Source organism: Lissotriton helveticus, chromosome 7 (genome assembly GCF_964261635.1).
Source record: "Lissotriton helveticus chromosome 7, aLisHel1.1, whole genome shotgun sequence".
Taxonomy (NCBI): Eukaryota; Metazoa; Chordata; class Amphibia; order Caudata; family Salamandridae; genus Lissotriton; species Lissotriton helveticus.
This window is the reverse complement of record NC_136068.1, coordinates 1499692324-1499709114: the sequence shown is the minus strand read 5'-3', so window position 1 is coordinate 1499709114 and position 16791 is coordinate 1499692324. Positions and strand designations below refer to the sequence as shown.

Below are 16791 nucleotides of genomic sequence, written 5' to 3'. Positions count from 1 at the left end.
CTTGACCGTTTCCACTTTTTACAGTGGACCCGTCTTGAAACTTGATGCATTCCCCATAGTGGTACTCACCGGGAAGCAGAACTTGAAACTTGAAGGCCTCGGAAACTTGACTTGACTACGCTTGCGCCTTGGAACAGGTGGACCTCTGGAGACCTCGGACCTTGCTCTCTCACGGGCTGGGCTCTGGTTGAGACGATCGGCGTTCCTCACCGCCTCGCATGGATGCCTGGTCGCAGTCCGTCCTCCTCCTGGGCCTGAGGGAGTAGCGGGAAATCCCGATGGCGTGCGCACTTGAAGTCCGTCACGGCTGTAGAAGGGGGCAAAGACTAGACCAACAACTCCGGCGAGTGGGGAAAGGGATATGTCCCTGTAAGGGCGCCAAATTATGTGGTAAATAAAATATTACCCTGGCAGAATTTCTAGGCATTAACAAAGTATCATGCATCAAATGAGAGACAGGATCCGTGGTGTCCAAGTTAAATGGGCTTTATTCCAATAACTCGAGTCATGGGAGAATATGTTCCATCACCACTGAGGTTCAGGAAGAGTCTTCTAACAATTATTTACTGAACATGGGTTATATACATTTTATCTTGTACATAGGACGTAAAAAGGAACGCTCGAGGCAGAGCAGAGAAAGAAAGAGATAAGAACATGTGGGTGTACACTTTGATGAGTCATAGGTAGGTGATAGGTAGGTGTCATAGGTGGGTGGGTACTTAGAGGAGGAGTTTGCATGACCAGCTCGAACTTTGTCCTACTTGTGTGCAACATGAGCATGACGTGCAATTGACGTGTAACTGGGAGGAGAGCTGACTTTCAGTCTAGAAGAGAGATCTCTTGTGTCAGGGCGACCAGCACATCTAGTACTAACTGATATCTTGAGTCAGGGGATGTATTATCTGAAGCAAAGGTTGCTCGTCACTAAATGACAGAAAGGGCATATTTATTCGTTCGTTGCATGAGCTTTCTATGGATACAAGCACTGTAATCCACTTAAACAGAGACAGAATGGCTGGGCCCTATCTATGCAGATGGGTTCCGTGTACCTTCTTCACCAGACTGAAATGTGATTCTGTAAAGCAAACAGATAACTGTTATTCATAATACTGTCTTGGCAGGCCTCTTGCTGGGCTTCTCTCGGCTGAGCTAGAAGTATGCGAGGTCAGAGGGACGTAACTGCAGCTTCAGTGTGTCAGGAGTCATGAAATGCAAATACATGGGCCTTATGCTACCTTAACGTTTGGGAGACTTTGATGACTGGCATTTCTAATGCAGGACAAGAATGTAGAGGCCTAGTGATTCAGGCCACTACAAGGGAATATGCATGGATGACATGCACACACATGTAACATAGGGTATACGTAGGGGGCATCCTGGTCAGGCAAAATTTCATTTTCCTCAGCAGACACCATCACCTCATCAGAGCTGCCAAGGTGGCCTCCTTCAAAGACCGCCCAGACAACAACGCACACAACAGCAAAGAGCTCTTCAACATCGTGAAGGAACTCTCCAACCCCGGCTTCAAAACCAGCAACATCCCAACTTCGCAAGACCTGTGCGACTCGCTGGCCACCTTCTTCCACCGCAAGATCGCCGACATCCACGACCGCTTCAAAGTTATGACCGCCCGACTACCACTGAGACATCCGCCACCATGACCACCAACCGCCTGCTCTCCTGGACCTGCATCAACGATGAGGACACCAGCAAGATCATGAACACCATCCACTACGGATCACTGTTCGACCCATGCCCAAACCACATCTTCAACAAAACCAGCACCCCATCTCCGGAAAGTAATCCACATCTCCTTCTAGACAGCAACCTTCCCATAATGCTGGAAACACGCCGAGATCAACGCCTTACTCAAGAAGACCAAGGCGGACCCCAAGGACCTCAAGAACTTCCGGCCCATCTCCCTGCTCCCGCTCTCGGCAAGGGTCATCGAGAAAAGCAACTGACCCGCTACCTCGAGGAGAACATCACCCTGGACCCGTCCCAGTCCGGGTTCCGCAGACACCATAGCCCCGAAACCACCCTCATCGCTGCCTCCGACGACATGAGGACCCTGCTAGACAACCGAGAAACAGCAGCCCTCATCCTCCTGGACCTGTCAGCCGCCTTCGACACGGTCTGCCACCGCACACTACGAACAAGCCTACACGATGCCGGGATCTAAGAAAAGGCTCTGGACAGGTCCACCTCCTTCCTCTCCGGCACAACACAGAGCGTCCGCCTTCCCCCACTCCCTCCTTCTGCTCCAATGCCACCAAGATCATCTGCGGCGTACCCCAGGGCTCATCCCTCAGCCCAATGCTGTTCAACATCTACATGCACCCCTCGCCCACGTCGTCCGACAGCACAACCTTAACATCATCTCCTACGCCGACGACACCCAGCTTATCCTCTCCCTCACCAAAGACACTCTCACTGCCAAAACCCACCTCCACGAAGGAATGAAGGCCGACACCAAATGGATGAGGAACAGCTGACTGAAGCTGAACTCTGACAAGACGGAGGTCCTCATCCTAGGCCCTACCTCTTCAGCTTGGGACAACTCCTGGTGGCCGACAACACTAGGAACACCCCCGACACCCACCACGCACGCAACCTAGGGGTCATCCTCGACTCCACCCTCTCCATGACAAAGCAGGTCAACGCCATCTCCTCATCCTGCTTAAACACCCTCCGAATGCTCTGCAGGATCTTCAAGTGGATCCCCACCGAAACTAGAAGAACAGTCACCCAGGCCCTTGTCACCAGCAGGTTGGACTACGGCAACTCCCTCTACGCAGGAACGTCAGCCAAGCTCCTGAGACGACTGCAACGAATCCAGAACACCTCGGCACGTCTGATCTTTGACATCCCCCGCCGCAGCCACATCACACCCCACCTGAGAGACCTGCACTGGCTCCCCGTCAACTGAGGATAACCTTCAAGCTCCTCATCCAAGCACACAAAGTTCTCCACAACACCAGCCAAGCATACCTCAACAGACGACTCCGCTTCCACACCCCCACCCGCCAGATCCGCTCCGCCGGCCTCGCCCTCACCACAGTCCCCCACATCCGAAGAACGACCGCCGGCGGCAGATCCTTCTCCCACCTCGCCACCAAGACCTGGAACACCCTCCCCACCAACCTACGGCAGACCCAAGACCTACTGGCCTTCCAAAGTCTCCTCAAGACCTGGCTCTTCGATCAGTAGCAGCACCCCCCCCCCCCTCCCCAGCGCCTTGAGACCCTCACGGGTAAATAGTGTGCTTTACAAGTGTCCTGATTGATTGATTAATTGAATAGCTGGGGCACATGGTGTGGTGCCGCAGGGATGTATAGGCTTCTGTGGTAACATTTGTATGCTATGAAAAGTAGCAAGGAATTTGCTTTTCTGTGCTTTGCACAAGTATAAAACATGTAGATTGCGGAACGCCATTGGTGGTTGCAGTGTGGCTGTATCTGAGAGGTGGCATTGCAGCTGAGCTGCTAAGTAAAAGTGCTCGAAATTAGCCACAGTAAGCCCGCCCTGTCCCGTTGGTAAATAAAGCTTCCTAATGGAGAAAATCCCTGACCATTGTTTTCAATTTGTTGAAGTAGGAGGGGGGGGGTAAAGAAGCAGGGCAGTGAAATACTAAAGAAGTTGCAGGAGGATCATCATCATCTTCGCAAGGGCCCCTCTACCCGAGATACTACAACCAAAGGTTCTTCCACACCCACTAAATTAGGGTGTAGAAAAACTTCACTAACTAAAAATCTACAATATAAAAATTAAGGCATGCAAACTTATGGTAATTTGTTCCACCTGACTTGTAAGCAAGCCAAATGTTTCACTTTAGCATGTTTCTTTTTCTCTCTCTACCAAAACTTGCCACTGTGAGTAAAACAGGCTTTATACAGGTGAGACAAAGATTCATTGGCCCAGGTTATGAACATTTTAAGTGAGATGTTTTAATAGTCAATGTATTTATTATTGGTTTTGTAGAGTGTCTGAATCACCCCCGAAGGGGTATCTCTGCGCTTTTGGGCAAAGCTGCTGGTGGGCTGGGGCAGATGTTAAAACAGGGAGGCCTTGAAGTTTCTTGAAGCGCAGATAATCAGGGCATTGCCTCAGGTGTCTGGGGAGCTGGTTTCAGTACCGGGGGTGAGGTAGGAGAAGGATTTCCCACCTAACCTAGCTTTCCTAACCCTGGGGACTTAGTGAAGTGATTTTCTGCAAGACCTAAGAGTCCTAGAGGGGGTATGTATAAGGCTTGATTTCGCTAGAGATGTAGGAAGGGCCTATTTTGTGCAAGGCTTTATAGACTGTGCAGCAAACCTTGAACTTGACGCGCTTGCAAATTAGAAGTCAGTGGAGTTTTTGTAGCCAGGGAAGGGAAGGGACAGGTTTCGGACGGAGAGTTTGTGATGAGTCGCGCAGCAGTGTTCTGAACCACCTATAGCCTGATAAGGGATGACTCATTGGCAGAGACCAGGAGAGCATAGTCTGGCAAGAGAGGGAAGACTCGTCGTAGTAGGCCCAACACATAGAAGCAGGTGCTATCTGTATGGGCAGCATGCTCCTTTAATGTTAAGGCATGATCAAGGTGAATGCCCAGGTTTTTGACTAGGGTTTTAGGGTTTTGGGGTTAGGGGAAGGGCCAAGGGCTACCGGCCACCAGTCCTGGGGCCAGAGAAGAGGGGCGTCTCCAAAAAGCATTATCTCCGTTTTTCCTGTGTTAAGTTGTAGAAAATTGCTTTTCATCCAATCTGCAATAGCAGTCATTCCTTCTGAAAAGATGAACAAAGCTGATGAGGAGAATATATTGAAGGAGAAAAGAAGCTGGGTGTCATCAGCATATGAAATGGGCAGGAAATCACAGGTCCTGAGAAGGTTGGCCAAGGGTGCCAAGTAGATGTTAAACAAAGTAGGGCTCAAACAAGAGCCCTGGGGGACACCCTTGATCAAAAGGGTCCTAAATTGGCGGTCTGAGTGCGGGAGGACAGGAAGCTGGTCATCCACTGTAAGACAATTCTACTAAGTCCAATGTCCTTCAGTCTCCTAAGCCTAATCTGGTGTGACACCATGTCGAATGCTGCGGAGAGATTCAGCAGCACAAGGATGTTGGAGTGGCCACTATCTAGGGTCATTCTTATGTTATCCGTGACCTCTGGTAGGGCCAGTTCCCTCCAATAGTTGGGCCTAAAACCAGATTGAGAGAGGTCCAGGCAGTTGTTGTTTTCGACATGGGTGGAAAGATGTTGATTAATGTATTTTTGCAAGATTTTGCTTAAATGGTGTAAGAGGGAGATGGGCCGGAGATTGGAAAGTTCTTCAATGGAAGCCTTTGGATTTTTCCGAATGGGCATAACATGTGCCGCCATTCATGCCTGTGGAATATGACCCTCTTTCATGGAAAGGTTGAGGATAGTGTCTACAGGAGCAGAGAGTTTGTTCAAGCTGGAGGAGGCTACTTTTGCTGGGATAACATCCAAGGGGAAGCCAGATTTAACCAAACGGAGTAAGGAGGCTGCCACCTCATTTGTCATAGGAGGAAAACTTTCTAGCAATTGTGGAGTAGTGTAAGCTGAAGAGGAAGGAAGGGGTGTGATTAGTAGTTGCCTCCTGGAGGGAGCAATGGATTTGACTGGTGGAAATTAGTCCAGCAGAATTGTTATTTTTCTAAAAATAAAATATATTTCAAAAGAAATTCACAGTTTAGGCATCTGTACAAATAAGCCTTGCAACCTTCATCATTCACAAATTGCTGGAGAATTCCTATGGGCTCTACCTGCTGAAGTCTGGTTTTATTTCTTTTTCTTAGGACGCGCGAGGCAGCATCGTTAAGATATGCAAGTTCTTGGGGCGGGACCTTGACGACGCAGCAATAAATTCTGTGGTGGAGAACACCTCCTTCAAAAACCTGAAGAACAACCAGATGTCCAACTACACTTTGGTGCCTAATGAGTTCATCGACCATAGGAAAGGAGCTTTCTTCAGGAAAGGCGAGTACAGGGGGATTCTGGGGAAAGCTCAGAGGAATTCGTAATCAACCAGGAAGAATGCAGTGGAATATGTATGCAGATATTTACTGCTTCTTAGTGTTAATATTATTATTATTATTATTATCCGTTTTTGTTTACAGGAATCTGAAAGTGCACAATTGGCCACAATGGTACCTTGATTGAATTAAGTCTGTCTACTGAATACTAGGAAACAGACCGCTTCGCCCCTTTTTGCCTAAAAATTACTGTTTTGTCTTGTTTTGGTCACAGGCTGTGCCCCCTTGACATTACCTTTCAATTTTGTGTTACTATTTATACCTGTCAAAATAAGTCTGTCCGGCTGGACAAAGAACATACTGACTATTTAGCGTATGTTGATTCAACCGTTCAACTTCCTTGTTCTTGAAGTTCATAGGTTTCCCATGAAGTTATGAAATGGAAAGAATGGAATATCCCACTTCTTCAAAAGCTCGCTCTGCAGCCAGACGTGTTACTTATCTGCCATGAAACATATGTGAATTCCTGATTATTAGTAGCCTGATTGCACTGGCTACACAAAGCACAAATAGCCTCTAGCACAGAGTGTTAATTTTATTTTAGTTAATATGCCTGTTATTAGCCCATTGAAATCCCACCAGCAATTCTGATGCCATGTTATTATCCACCAGGGGAAGTTATTTGATGGGGTTGCTGCCCATATTTCCTCGTGTTGATCTAATATTAAATGGTGCAGCTAATCACAAGATTCACTTTTTAGCGATAGCCCTGCAACATGTTTTATACCTTAAGAACTTCTGCTGCTCATTTATCACACAGGTTATGGATATTGCCTTGATACCAGTTAGCACAATATGGCGCGCTAGCAGACAGAACGACATAATGTGCAAACTTTTCACTTGACCTGAATTAAGACAACGTGGGGCCACATTTGGCATGTAGCCATGTGTACACCAGAGTTACAGAGGGTTCACTCACTCCTGAATTCCATAACCTAGTGAACTAAAACAGGATTCAGTAGTTCTGGTGACCCCCGACCAAAGACATTTCTAAAAGCCAAAATCCGGAGTACATTTTTCTCTTGATTTTAATTCACAAAATGGTATGTATGCATAAGACTGGAACAGACCACCACCATTTGAAAATTCATGGAGACCTAGTCTGATGTTTTTTTCAACGTTTTGTAAGGAAATGTAAATATAAATTTAGCGTATAAGTTCTGTATCGATTTACTCCTTAAAGCGTGAATATTAATTAAACCTTTGCCTGAAGCTTATATAGGGTTATTGTTTGTCCTTAAAAATCTCAAATTTAATGTTTTTTCCCCACGGTAATTATGCTGAAAATTGTTCCATACTTGCTCCATTATGACAACGCAGTGCAGTATGGTGTGCATCTTTATGGTGTGTGCCGTTAAATAATCTGCCTGTTCACATGGGTTCAATACACAGTCTTTTAGTGAAAAAGGAGTATAAACAACATCTGAAAATGTCCAGCCATGGACCGCTTCCATTTCTCTCTGTTTTGTTTTTGTTTCGGTTTTTACTGCACTGCTGCCAAACAGACTTATTGTTTCTAAAAAATACAATCCGATTTGGGAATGTCTTCTTCAACCAAGTACAGTAAAACTTCTTGCTGTTGGCTAATGGATGGTGTCTCCTTCCGCCTCTAACTGCATGCGTGCATTGCAAAGCATGTGGAATGATTTTGCTTCTCCCTCTTACCACTCTTTGTTGCTTCCTCCCTCTGGTGTGTCCGCAGGTCATTGATCCCTATGCGTCTGGTATCCCCCACACTACTCCAGCAGCCTCCCTGGCACCAGCCTACCATTCCTGCCTAGACGCTCTTGGGCTTAAACTCAAGCTAACATGGCTGTATACACTGTGTGTATTGTCTGCAGAGCCAGAGTGGGCACCAAGCTTTTCCCTGGTGGGCCGGAAGTGTGAGGGCTGGTTTTCTACCAGTTTTGATACTGGAGGATAGTTTTGCAGCAGTGCTGCAATATCAGCGCGCTGTAACAAAAGCGGCAGCAGTGCTTGACACTAGCAACCCTCCCCCAGCCCGCACTTCTGAGTAGCCCCCAACACACCCTGCCCTAGTTGAGTAGAATTGCCAGGGCCAGTTTTTGTTCCCAGTCCGGCCATGGTTGCCTGGCTCACGGGGTCACATTTAGCTCAGCCGCTCTGTTACAAGCTACATTGGTAGTCTTAAGCATTTTCAGTAGCCAGCACCATGATGAGTGCCTACTTCCTGCTGCTCTTTGGTGTTTCTGAGCTTGCTCTTCTCTGTCATTATTTCTGCATCCCCGCTGCACTTGCCACCCTTCCTCTATATTGCCATGCCCATCCTCTAGATTGCCATGCCCATCCTCTCCCGTGCCATGCTTCTGCCACAAATATGTTCTACCCCCTGCTAACACTTTCATCACCCCGCTTCTCCTCTTCCTCCCTTTCCTTGTCTCTTGCCTACATGTTTCTTACTTTAATGTCCTTATGCTGTGGCTTCATGCATTAGCACATTCAACCCAGGTCTGTTGGCTTTGTGCCACTGCTTGCTTTTGGTCCCAATACATGATGTGTGGCAGACTTGCTATAGTCATTTCTTCTTTTATAGCCGCAAATCTAGTCCTTAGTTATATTTCAATTTGTCGAAAAACAATTTGGGGCAAAAATGTCTCATTTTGTATTAAAAATCACAAGAGCTCACATGCCAGAATGTTGAGAGCTTTAAACTGCCAGTGTTTTGTTACCTACAGGTCAGTATTTGATCAATAAGTTCTGTTCAAGCTTAAGTTATTTTGAAGATGTCGAGACGGTTTTTTTCAAAATGTAATTCTGTTTAATATTTGGATATTCATTTATGCGTACAAAAGGTACCATTGCTTATTCTGGCTGCACCCGTTTTCCACAGGTGGGGTGTTATGTCAATATAATGGCATGATGTAAACCTCACTTGCCAATAGATATGCTAGGAGGCCCATTTGTCAATTGCTTGGTTTCGTCTATGTGTTAACTTTCTGGAAACAGCATTTTCCTAATATAGTTGCTTCATGAAAAGTCAGAAACCTTTCGAAGTATGCACGTAATTCATTCTAAGAAACGGCTAAATTTCCCAGAAGAGTCATTAGCAGAGCTGCTTGGCGCAGTAGCCACTGGTGATAAGTGGTTCCGGGCCTTGGTTGGACATCTAACTTCTGCTAAAGAGTCCTGTGAGGCCTGGGCTGAGAAATGCCAATCTATCCTGGCTGACTGCGCCTTTTTCCCCCCCTCATATTTTTCAGGAATCTCCGGGGACTGGAAGAATTATTTCACCGTAGCTCAGAATGAGGAGTTTGACAAGATTTTCGAGGAGAAGATGAAGAATTTTAACCTCAAGGAGCGGTTTGGATGGGACTGAAACCAGCAGCATCGGAATGACGTGGCCTCTTGATGGCATCCGATGCCTTTACGTGTAGGCAGAAGCCCCCAGAAAATATTTAAATACACTACAAACGTTTTCTACGTCTTAAATGTGTGCCGCCATTTTGAAAGCCTTAATTATGTTTAGGGTGAAACTGTCAGCCATTTACCTCAGCTCCGACACATACAGATGTATATTAATTGCAGATATGGGCGCCATGTTTGTTCAGTTTTTCTATCTCCCGTTCTTCAGTAACACTGTAAACTGTATTTGCTCTCTCACTAGAAATTCTCAGCAATTAAAAAAATCAAAAGTTCACACCCTCATGAAAGGGATGGAAAGTAAAAGATCACACTGCCTTAAAGTAGGGACAAAATGATCATGAACATGGGTGCTGCTCTCATTTCAACTGCACCAGTCACCATCACATTCCAGTAGTGTCCTGTTGTATTACTTGTGCTTTCTGATGCAGCATTTTCTTGGAACTACCATTCCTTCAGCTCTGCTACTTTGTTACTGTAGAGAAAACAGGCTTACATAGTTTCTCAAAATCTTGCTTTCTTTTACTTTTTGTCTGATGCCTTTACCTATTTATTTACTTTCTCAAATGTTTCACTTCGCCGAAGTTACTGTATCCGAAACTGTAGTCTGCAGTTTGTGCACTTGAAATCAGAGAGTTGAGGGGTGTCCATCCAGCGCAGTAAGCCAGTTGGTTGAGAAACTTTATAAAGTTGTGTTCTCCTGCCAGTTGTTTAGAGGGGTGTGTTTTCATTCTTTTCATAGTAGTACAAGAAATACAAGGATCACGTAAATGCCGCGGATGGTCACAAACCTGCTGTCTTGGGGCCAAATGCAAGTCGGAGATGGGGTGCCGGGAGGAAGCTCCATGTTTAATCACAAGAGCAAAGGACACACTGTCAAATTCTCAGAGGTCCATCCCACCAAATCCTGTGCGTCTCTTTGGAGTAGTGAACAGCGCTAGGCACAAATTATGTTTCCAGAAGAGTCAAAAGGATTCATTGATTCCTTCGAAGACCTACATGGACTGTAGGCAAAGCTGCTGTGGCAGCTGGCCTGGAACCCAAGGAGTGTAGATAAGCCAGGGTGGACACAGATAGCCAACCACTAAAGCAAGATACAGAATTTAGAGGCCAAGTTTTCATAATGTAGGCCTATCCTTCCTAATCTCAGTAGGTAGGTTCATTATACCACGCAAGAAAGCAAATTAGAGGCCTGGCATGACTTTTGAAGAAGGACAAGAGTCTAAATCCTAAATGTGCCCACAGGGGTGGGAAAGCAGATCATTAAACTTTAGTACAAGAGTTATGGACTGCTACTCTGAAGCTACTGATTTATTGCTAGTAAGTAAGATATTCGAAGTTCCAACCAAAAAAGGAGGGAAAGGCAACAGGTGAGGGCATGGTGATGGCAATTTTAAGAGATCAAGGTGATGAGGCCTGGCTAAGAAACGCTGCTTAGAAGATAACGTCCTTGGTATTCGAGCCAACTTGTGTTTGCTTATTTGATTCATGCTAATCAGCAAGAACTGCTCATAATTAAAAGAAGTGATAAAAGTGTGAACTCGTGCCTCTGTCACAACTGGACTGATCAAACCCTATGTACATCTGTCTAACCCCTTTCAAATATTTGTATGGCACCATATTGCTTTTGAAATCTGAGGTCTTTTTACGGTTCTGGAGTGCTCATTGACCAGAGTCAGTCATACGTCAACCTTGTATTCTGATTCATATTTTATGTAAGGGAGTCTCATTGTAAAGTGACTTATGAAGTTTGCCTGCATTAGCAATGTTTAGTGATGGATTGTATTGGATAGTAGATGGCTGGGCTGGTAGTCCTCTGCCTTCACTAAATCACTAGTAGTTCAAACACTCCTGGGCAATCTGTGGTGGGCCCTCAACTGTTACACATCCTCCCACGACTAGACACTCTACTACCCAAACCTACTTCTAGATCAAAGCAGCTGCAATATTGACATCCTCTAAACTTCTGAACCCACCCTAACCCTGATCACCTCCACAATTGTGGTTTGAGTCAACGTGTTGGAATTGCTATAGTGATATGTTGGTGTGGTGCATTGTCAATGTACTGCTTTTTATACAGTGAAAAGTTGCAGTAGCGGATGAAGGGGCTGCTTCTCTTGAAGGAGGCAGATACCTTTTGAGTTGTGATGATAGGTAGTTTATTGCTGGCAAGTCTAGTGATCCCTCAACAACCCCCCTTTCTCTTCTAAGCAACCCTCACCTCGGTTTATCTTCCTTTCTTCTTTGGGTGCTTAAAAAGGCACATGTATTATACCGTACCTTTTTAATTATTAAAATAGTTTTGCTAAAGATGTAAAAATAGTAAGATATGAAGAAATGCATTTTTCTCAATAAAAATATTTGCAAATAAAACAAAACTGCAAACCCTCTTTTTGCATGATCTTTCGTGAGTTGTACTAAGGCAAGAGGATTCTACATAGGCAGTTCCTATTGTGCCACTTTGGCTAACCTATGCCAATGTTGTTTTTTTTTTTTTATAATCAATTTTATTGGCATTTTAAGAAGAACAAAACAGTAACAGATCATTGGTTGCAGCTCGTACTTAGCAGAAACTATATGGCGAAAGCCAACAGAGCACATGTGTTGGATGAGGTCAGTCCGTTCCGACAATACGTTGTATGCATAGGTCGTCGGCCCATTCAACACTTCTGTGTTCACGCTGGAATCAGGTTGTACCATTTCCCCCATATCTTAGGGAACAATTCAGGAAAACCCCGGGATTCAAATAAAGCCTCTTCTTGGGTCCCACACCAGTCCACCCCCCTCCGCCACCCCTTCACTGTAGGAGGTGTGTCCCGTAGCCAGGCGCGGGCTATGTCCCGCTTGGCCACGGCTAGCGCCGTCCCCAGCAGGCGCTTATCCGCTCTAGATCCATCCAGGCCGTCAAAGATCCCCAACAGTAGTCGTAGTGGGTCATGGGGAACCTCCCACCCCAGGGCCCCACTGAGTTCCTGCTCCACTCTCCTCCAGAACCTCCCAAGCCCGGGACACAGCCAGACCATGTGGAAGAAATCGGCGGGCTCATGTCCACATCGCGGGCAGGCCGGCGAAGGTCTCAGCCGGTCTCGGAACAGCCGCTCCGGGGTAAGATAGGACGTGTGCAGGTAATAGACTTGCACGAGCCTCAGCTTTGAGGAAGAAGTCAGGGCGGGCGGGGCCATCAGGGCGTCCCTCCAGTCGGCCTCCTCCAGGGGTCCCACCCATCCCTCCCAAAGGGGACGTAAATGATCAAGGGTCGAGGGGCTATTGTTCACTAGGGTACGGTAGATAAGGGATACCCCCCTACCCAGGTCCCCCATCACCACCTGGGCTTCCAGCGGACTGAACTCGGAAGGGTGGTAGGCATAGGGAGGTGGACGTGGATCCCAGCGCCGGAACCCGCCAAGGGAGGAAACCTCGCGGAGCCAGTTACCGTACCAGAGTGGCGTCTGGTAGGTTAGTTTGCGGTCCCATCCCGTGTGTCGGAGAGCGGCACGCCAAGCCATTAAGACTGTTCTGGTGACAGCGGCCATGGTGCGCGGTATCAGAGAGCCATAAAGGAAGGCTTGAAGCCGGGGAAAATCCGTCACTTCTAGCTCCACCCTATACGCCGGGTCGGACCAGCCGCCCGCGTACCAGCCATGAATGACAATCAGTTTAGTGGCAAGGTAGTATAGATAAAGATGGGTCAACCCAAGGCCGCCATCGAAGGGAGGGATGCGGGTGTGTGTGAGGGATATCCGCGGACTCCCACCACTCCAGATAAATCGAGACAGGGTTCCATCAAGCTCCCGAAACCAAGCGCGGGGAAGGGAGGCGGAGATGTTCTGCAGGACATAGAGGAAGCGGGGGAGGACCATCATTTTGAACAGAGCACTCCGACCCAGGGGGTTGAGGGGAAGAGAGTTCCACTTCTTCAAGTCTGATTTCATACGAGTGACCAGGGGTGTTATGTTCAGTGCCCACTCTAGCTCAGGCAGGAGAGTCACCCAGATTCCCAGGTATTTGACCGAATGGCGCCTGAGTGGGATGGAGGACTGCCAGTCTAAGCATTCCCGGGAGGGATGGAGGGGGACCAGGGTAGACGTTGCCGCATTGAGCCGAAGGCCCGAGACCTGCCCGAATTCCAGGGGAATCCGCAAGCATCTAGGGCCAGAGGTCCCCGGATCCGCCAAGTACAGGAGCACGTCGTCGGCATAGAGGGCTATTTTGTCTGTGTGGCTGTCGTTCCAGGTCCACCCCCAAACAAGGCGGTCCTGTCGGATAAGCGTTGCCAGGGGCTCCATCGCTAGGGCAAATAAGAGTGGTGACAGGGGGCACCCCTGGCGCGTGCCCCTGCAAATCGGAAAGGCCTTCGAGAGTGTCCCGTTGATCAGCACTCTAGCCCTGGGGTTCGCATAAAGGACGCCAATATACCCACAAAATTTCGGGCCAAAGCCCATGGCCAGCAGCACATCCTGCAGATACGTCCACCCCACCGTGTCGAAGGCCTTCTCGAAGTTGCGAACGGTGGGCCAGGGCCAGGTGGAGGCGGCGGATGCAGTGCCGGGTACCCCTGGCCGGCAGAAAGCCACATTGGTCCGGGAGGACCAGGTCCTGAAGGTGGGGCCAAAGCCGTTGGGATAATATCGTGGCAAAGAGTTTAATATCTGTATTGAGAAGAGAGATGGGGCGGAAATCTGCACAGTCAGTGGAGGGAGGGTGAGTCTTAGGGATGACCACGATCGTGGCCAGGTCTGATTCAGGCGGAAAGGAGCCTGCCTCTATCACGTGGTGGAAAAGGCTCAAGAGCCTGGGGGCCAGAGTATCTCGGAAGGCCGCGTAGAACTCCTGCGGGAGTCCCTCTGGGCCGGGCGTCTTGCCGCTATGCAACAGTGGGATGGCCTGTAGGACCTCGTCCTGTGTGAAGGGCCTCTCCAGGGCCTCCGCGTCCTCCAGGGTGAGTGAGGGTAGGCAGGCACCGGCCCTGTCCAAGAGGATATTCAGGAGTGCGTCCGGCGGACGCGCCGCGTAGAGGCGGGTATAGAAATCCGCAAAGGCTCCCGCTATAGCTCCGGAGGTCACCCGGAGGGTGCCGTCCGCCGCTCGTATTTCCAGAACGATGCGGTGGACCCTAGGGTAGGAGACCAGATTGTGGAGGAGCTTCCCGTTCTTGTCCCACCATCCATAGATCCGCAACACCGACGAACGCCACAGTTGCTGGGCCGAGTCGAGGGAGATTTGGCGGAGCTCCTCACGGACCAACCCCAGTTGCCGGGTGGGATCCGCTCGGCCGTTTGCAGCTTGTTCGGCCTGTAGCCAGGCAGCTTGGGTTTCCAGCTCCACCAGGCGGGCCAGCCGGCCCGTCCGCTTGACGTGGACGAACCCTCTCGCCACACCACGGATCACCGCCTTGCCAGCCTCCCAGAGGGTCCCCGCCGAAGGCACCGAACCGTCATTGGTGGAGAAGTAATGGGTCAGCTCCTGCCCCAGCTCGTCCACCAGGGCTTGGTCCTGTAGGAACCATGCGTTGAGGCGCCATACTGCCCGTGGCCCCTCCGGGTAGGAGCCCAGGCGAACGGAGACGGGGGAGTGATCCGACAGTCCTTTCGGTAGGATAGTCGCACCGGAGACCAGGTGGCAGTTCGTAGCGTAGAGCATGAGGAGGTCGATGCGGGAGTGGGAGGGGCGGGCGGCCGAGGTATGGCTGTATTGTGTGATCCGCGGGTTCCAGGTCCGCAGGTATCGCAAAGTCCCAGGGCCGAGGCCCAGTTGGAGAGGGCCGCCGCGGAGGAGAGGCGGGCTGCCGAAGGGGGACCTGTCGTGTCTCGCCCCGGCTGCATCACAGCGTTAAAGTCGCCACCGACAAGCGTGAGGCCCGGTGGGAACGTGGAGAGGTCCTGTGTGTGGCACTTAAGGGTCAAGGACAGGAGGGCGGGGGGGCGTAAACGTTCAGAATATGCAGAGGGCAGCCCTCCAGCATACCCGAGACCGCGACGTATCGCCCCTGTGGGTCAGTGTGCTCCTGAACCAGGGTGAAGGGGAGACCACTCCGGAGTAGAATGGCCACCCCCTGGGAGCCGCGCTGGAAGCCAGAGTGCCAGACCTGTGCGAAGCCGTATCGGGCCAAGAAGGTACAATTTGTTCCTAGTAGGTGGGTCTCCTGGAGGAGAAGGACGTCCGCCGAGTGACGGCGTGCCGCTCGGAGGACCGCAGTGCGCTTAATACGGTCTAGGAGACCGTTTACGTTCCAGGAGAGGACGTGAAGAGGCCTAGTCAGGTTATACGCCATGGGACGGGTGGGAGCGCAGGGGGTCGCAGGGGCTTCAAGGGGGGACGTGTCTAGGTGGAGGACCCATCCCTCTGCCCAAAATCCAGGAGAGAATAGTCAGAGCAGATCTCGGAGAGGCGAGGGGTGGGGGGGGCTGGGGCGGGAAGGGGGAACGGCCGCCTGCAGCTGACGTGCGCGGTGGCTCGTAGGGCCCCCAGGCTTTGAGGTGGGCCAGTAGACAGAAGTGCGCGTCAGACGACGGTGCACCCACCATGGTGTTGTAGTAGAAGGAGCTGCAACCACCCGCCTGTTGACAGCGAGGGGCGATTGGACAGAACTCAGCTGAAAGAAAAACATGTATGCTGCCAAGAACAATAAAAACATGGGGGACAATGGCCCCCCTCCCCAACCCTCCCCAACTCCCCCAACCCTACAGTTCAAAACAGGAAGCATCTGTCGCCCAAAGTAGAACACCCAAAAGAAACCCCCCACCTCCCTCACTAGGGGACTGGAACTAAGCTGAAACGGTTAGGTGGGAGTGGTGGCACTAGTCCAAAGTCAGTCAAAGACAGGACCCCCTACGTGAAGTCGGACGAATAGCAGTAGCTGGAAACGGTGCGCCCCATGGGCGTCCGATAGGGCCCACATGGGAGTGACCAGGCGGTCCGACCGGTCAGGACGGCCGCGGGCAGAAGGACCTCAATGAGCCCAAGTTCAGGCTGCTGTGTCTTGCGAGGAGTCACTAATCACTGGGCTGCCGGAAAAGTCTGAGTCCGATCTGGACCTGCGCAGGCCAGTGTCGAGGCTGGAGGGCACGTCGATAGCAACCACCGATGGAGGCCCCGTCTCCGGAGGCGTCCCCTGGTCCGGGCGGGGAGGCGTCCGCGGTTCGTTGCCCCCCCCCCCCCCCCGGTGAGTGCGAAGCTCCCTGACGTGGATGTCCGCGTCTACGAGAACCAGCCCGGCGGTGTCATGGCCGGGACCCCGGGCAGGGGAGGGTCGTCGGCCAGGTAGGAGAGGTCGCTCCTCCGTGAGCCAGGTCCAGGCAGCTTGTGGGGAATCAAAGAAGAAGGACTTGCCTTGGAAAAGAACCTTGAGCCGGGCGGGGAATAGGAGGCCATAC

The 16791-nt window shown here is 50.1% G+C and overlaps 1 protein-coding gene and 1 long non-coding RNA gene across 3 annotated transcripts in view; one reads left to right on the top strand and one right to left on the bottom strand.

Moving 5' to 3' along the window:
• The window catches only part of LOC144770427 (sulfotransferase 2A1-like), a 117742-nt gene extending 107618 nt beyond the window's left edge, over positions 1-10124 (top strand). For both annotated transcript variants that reach the window (XM_078654935.1, XM_078654936.1), the window contains exons 6-7: positions 5801-5981; positions 9259-10124. In XM_078654935.1, coding sequence (XP_078511061.1) covers positions 5801-5981; positions 9259-9374 — 297 coding nt within the window. In that variant the 3' untranslated portion in view covers positions 9375-10124. The remainder of the gene's footprint in view (positions 1-5800; positions 5982-9258) is intronic.
• LOC144770428 (uncharacterized) overlaps positions 1-16791 on the bottom strand; it is a 398083-nt gene that overhangs the window by 325821 nt on the left and 55471 nt on the right. The gene's annotated exons all lie outside the window — the stretch shown is intronic.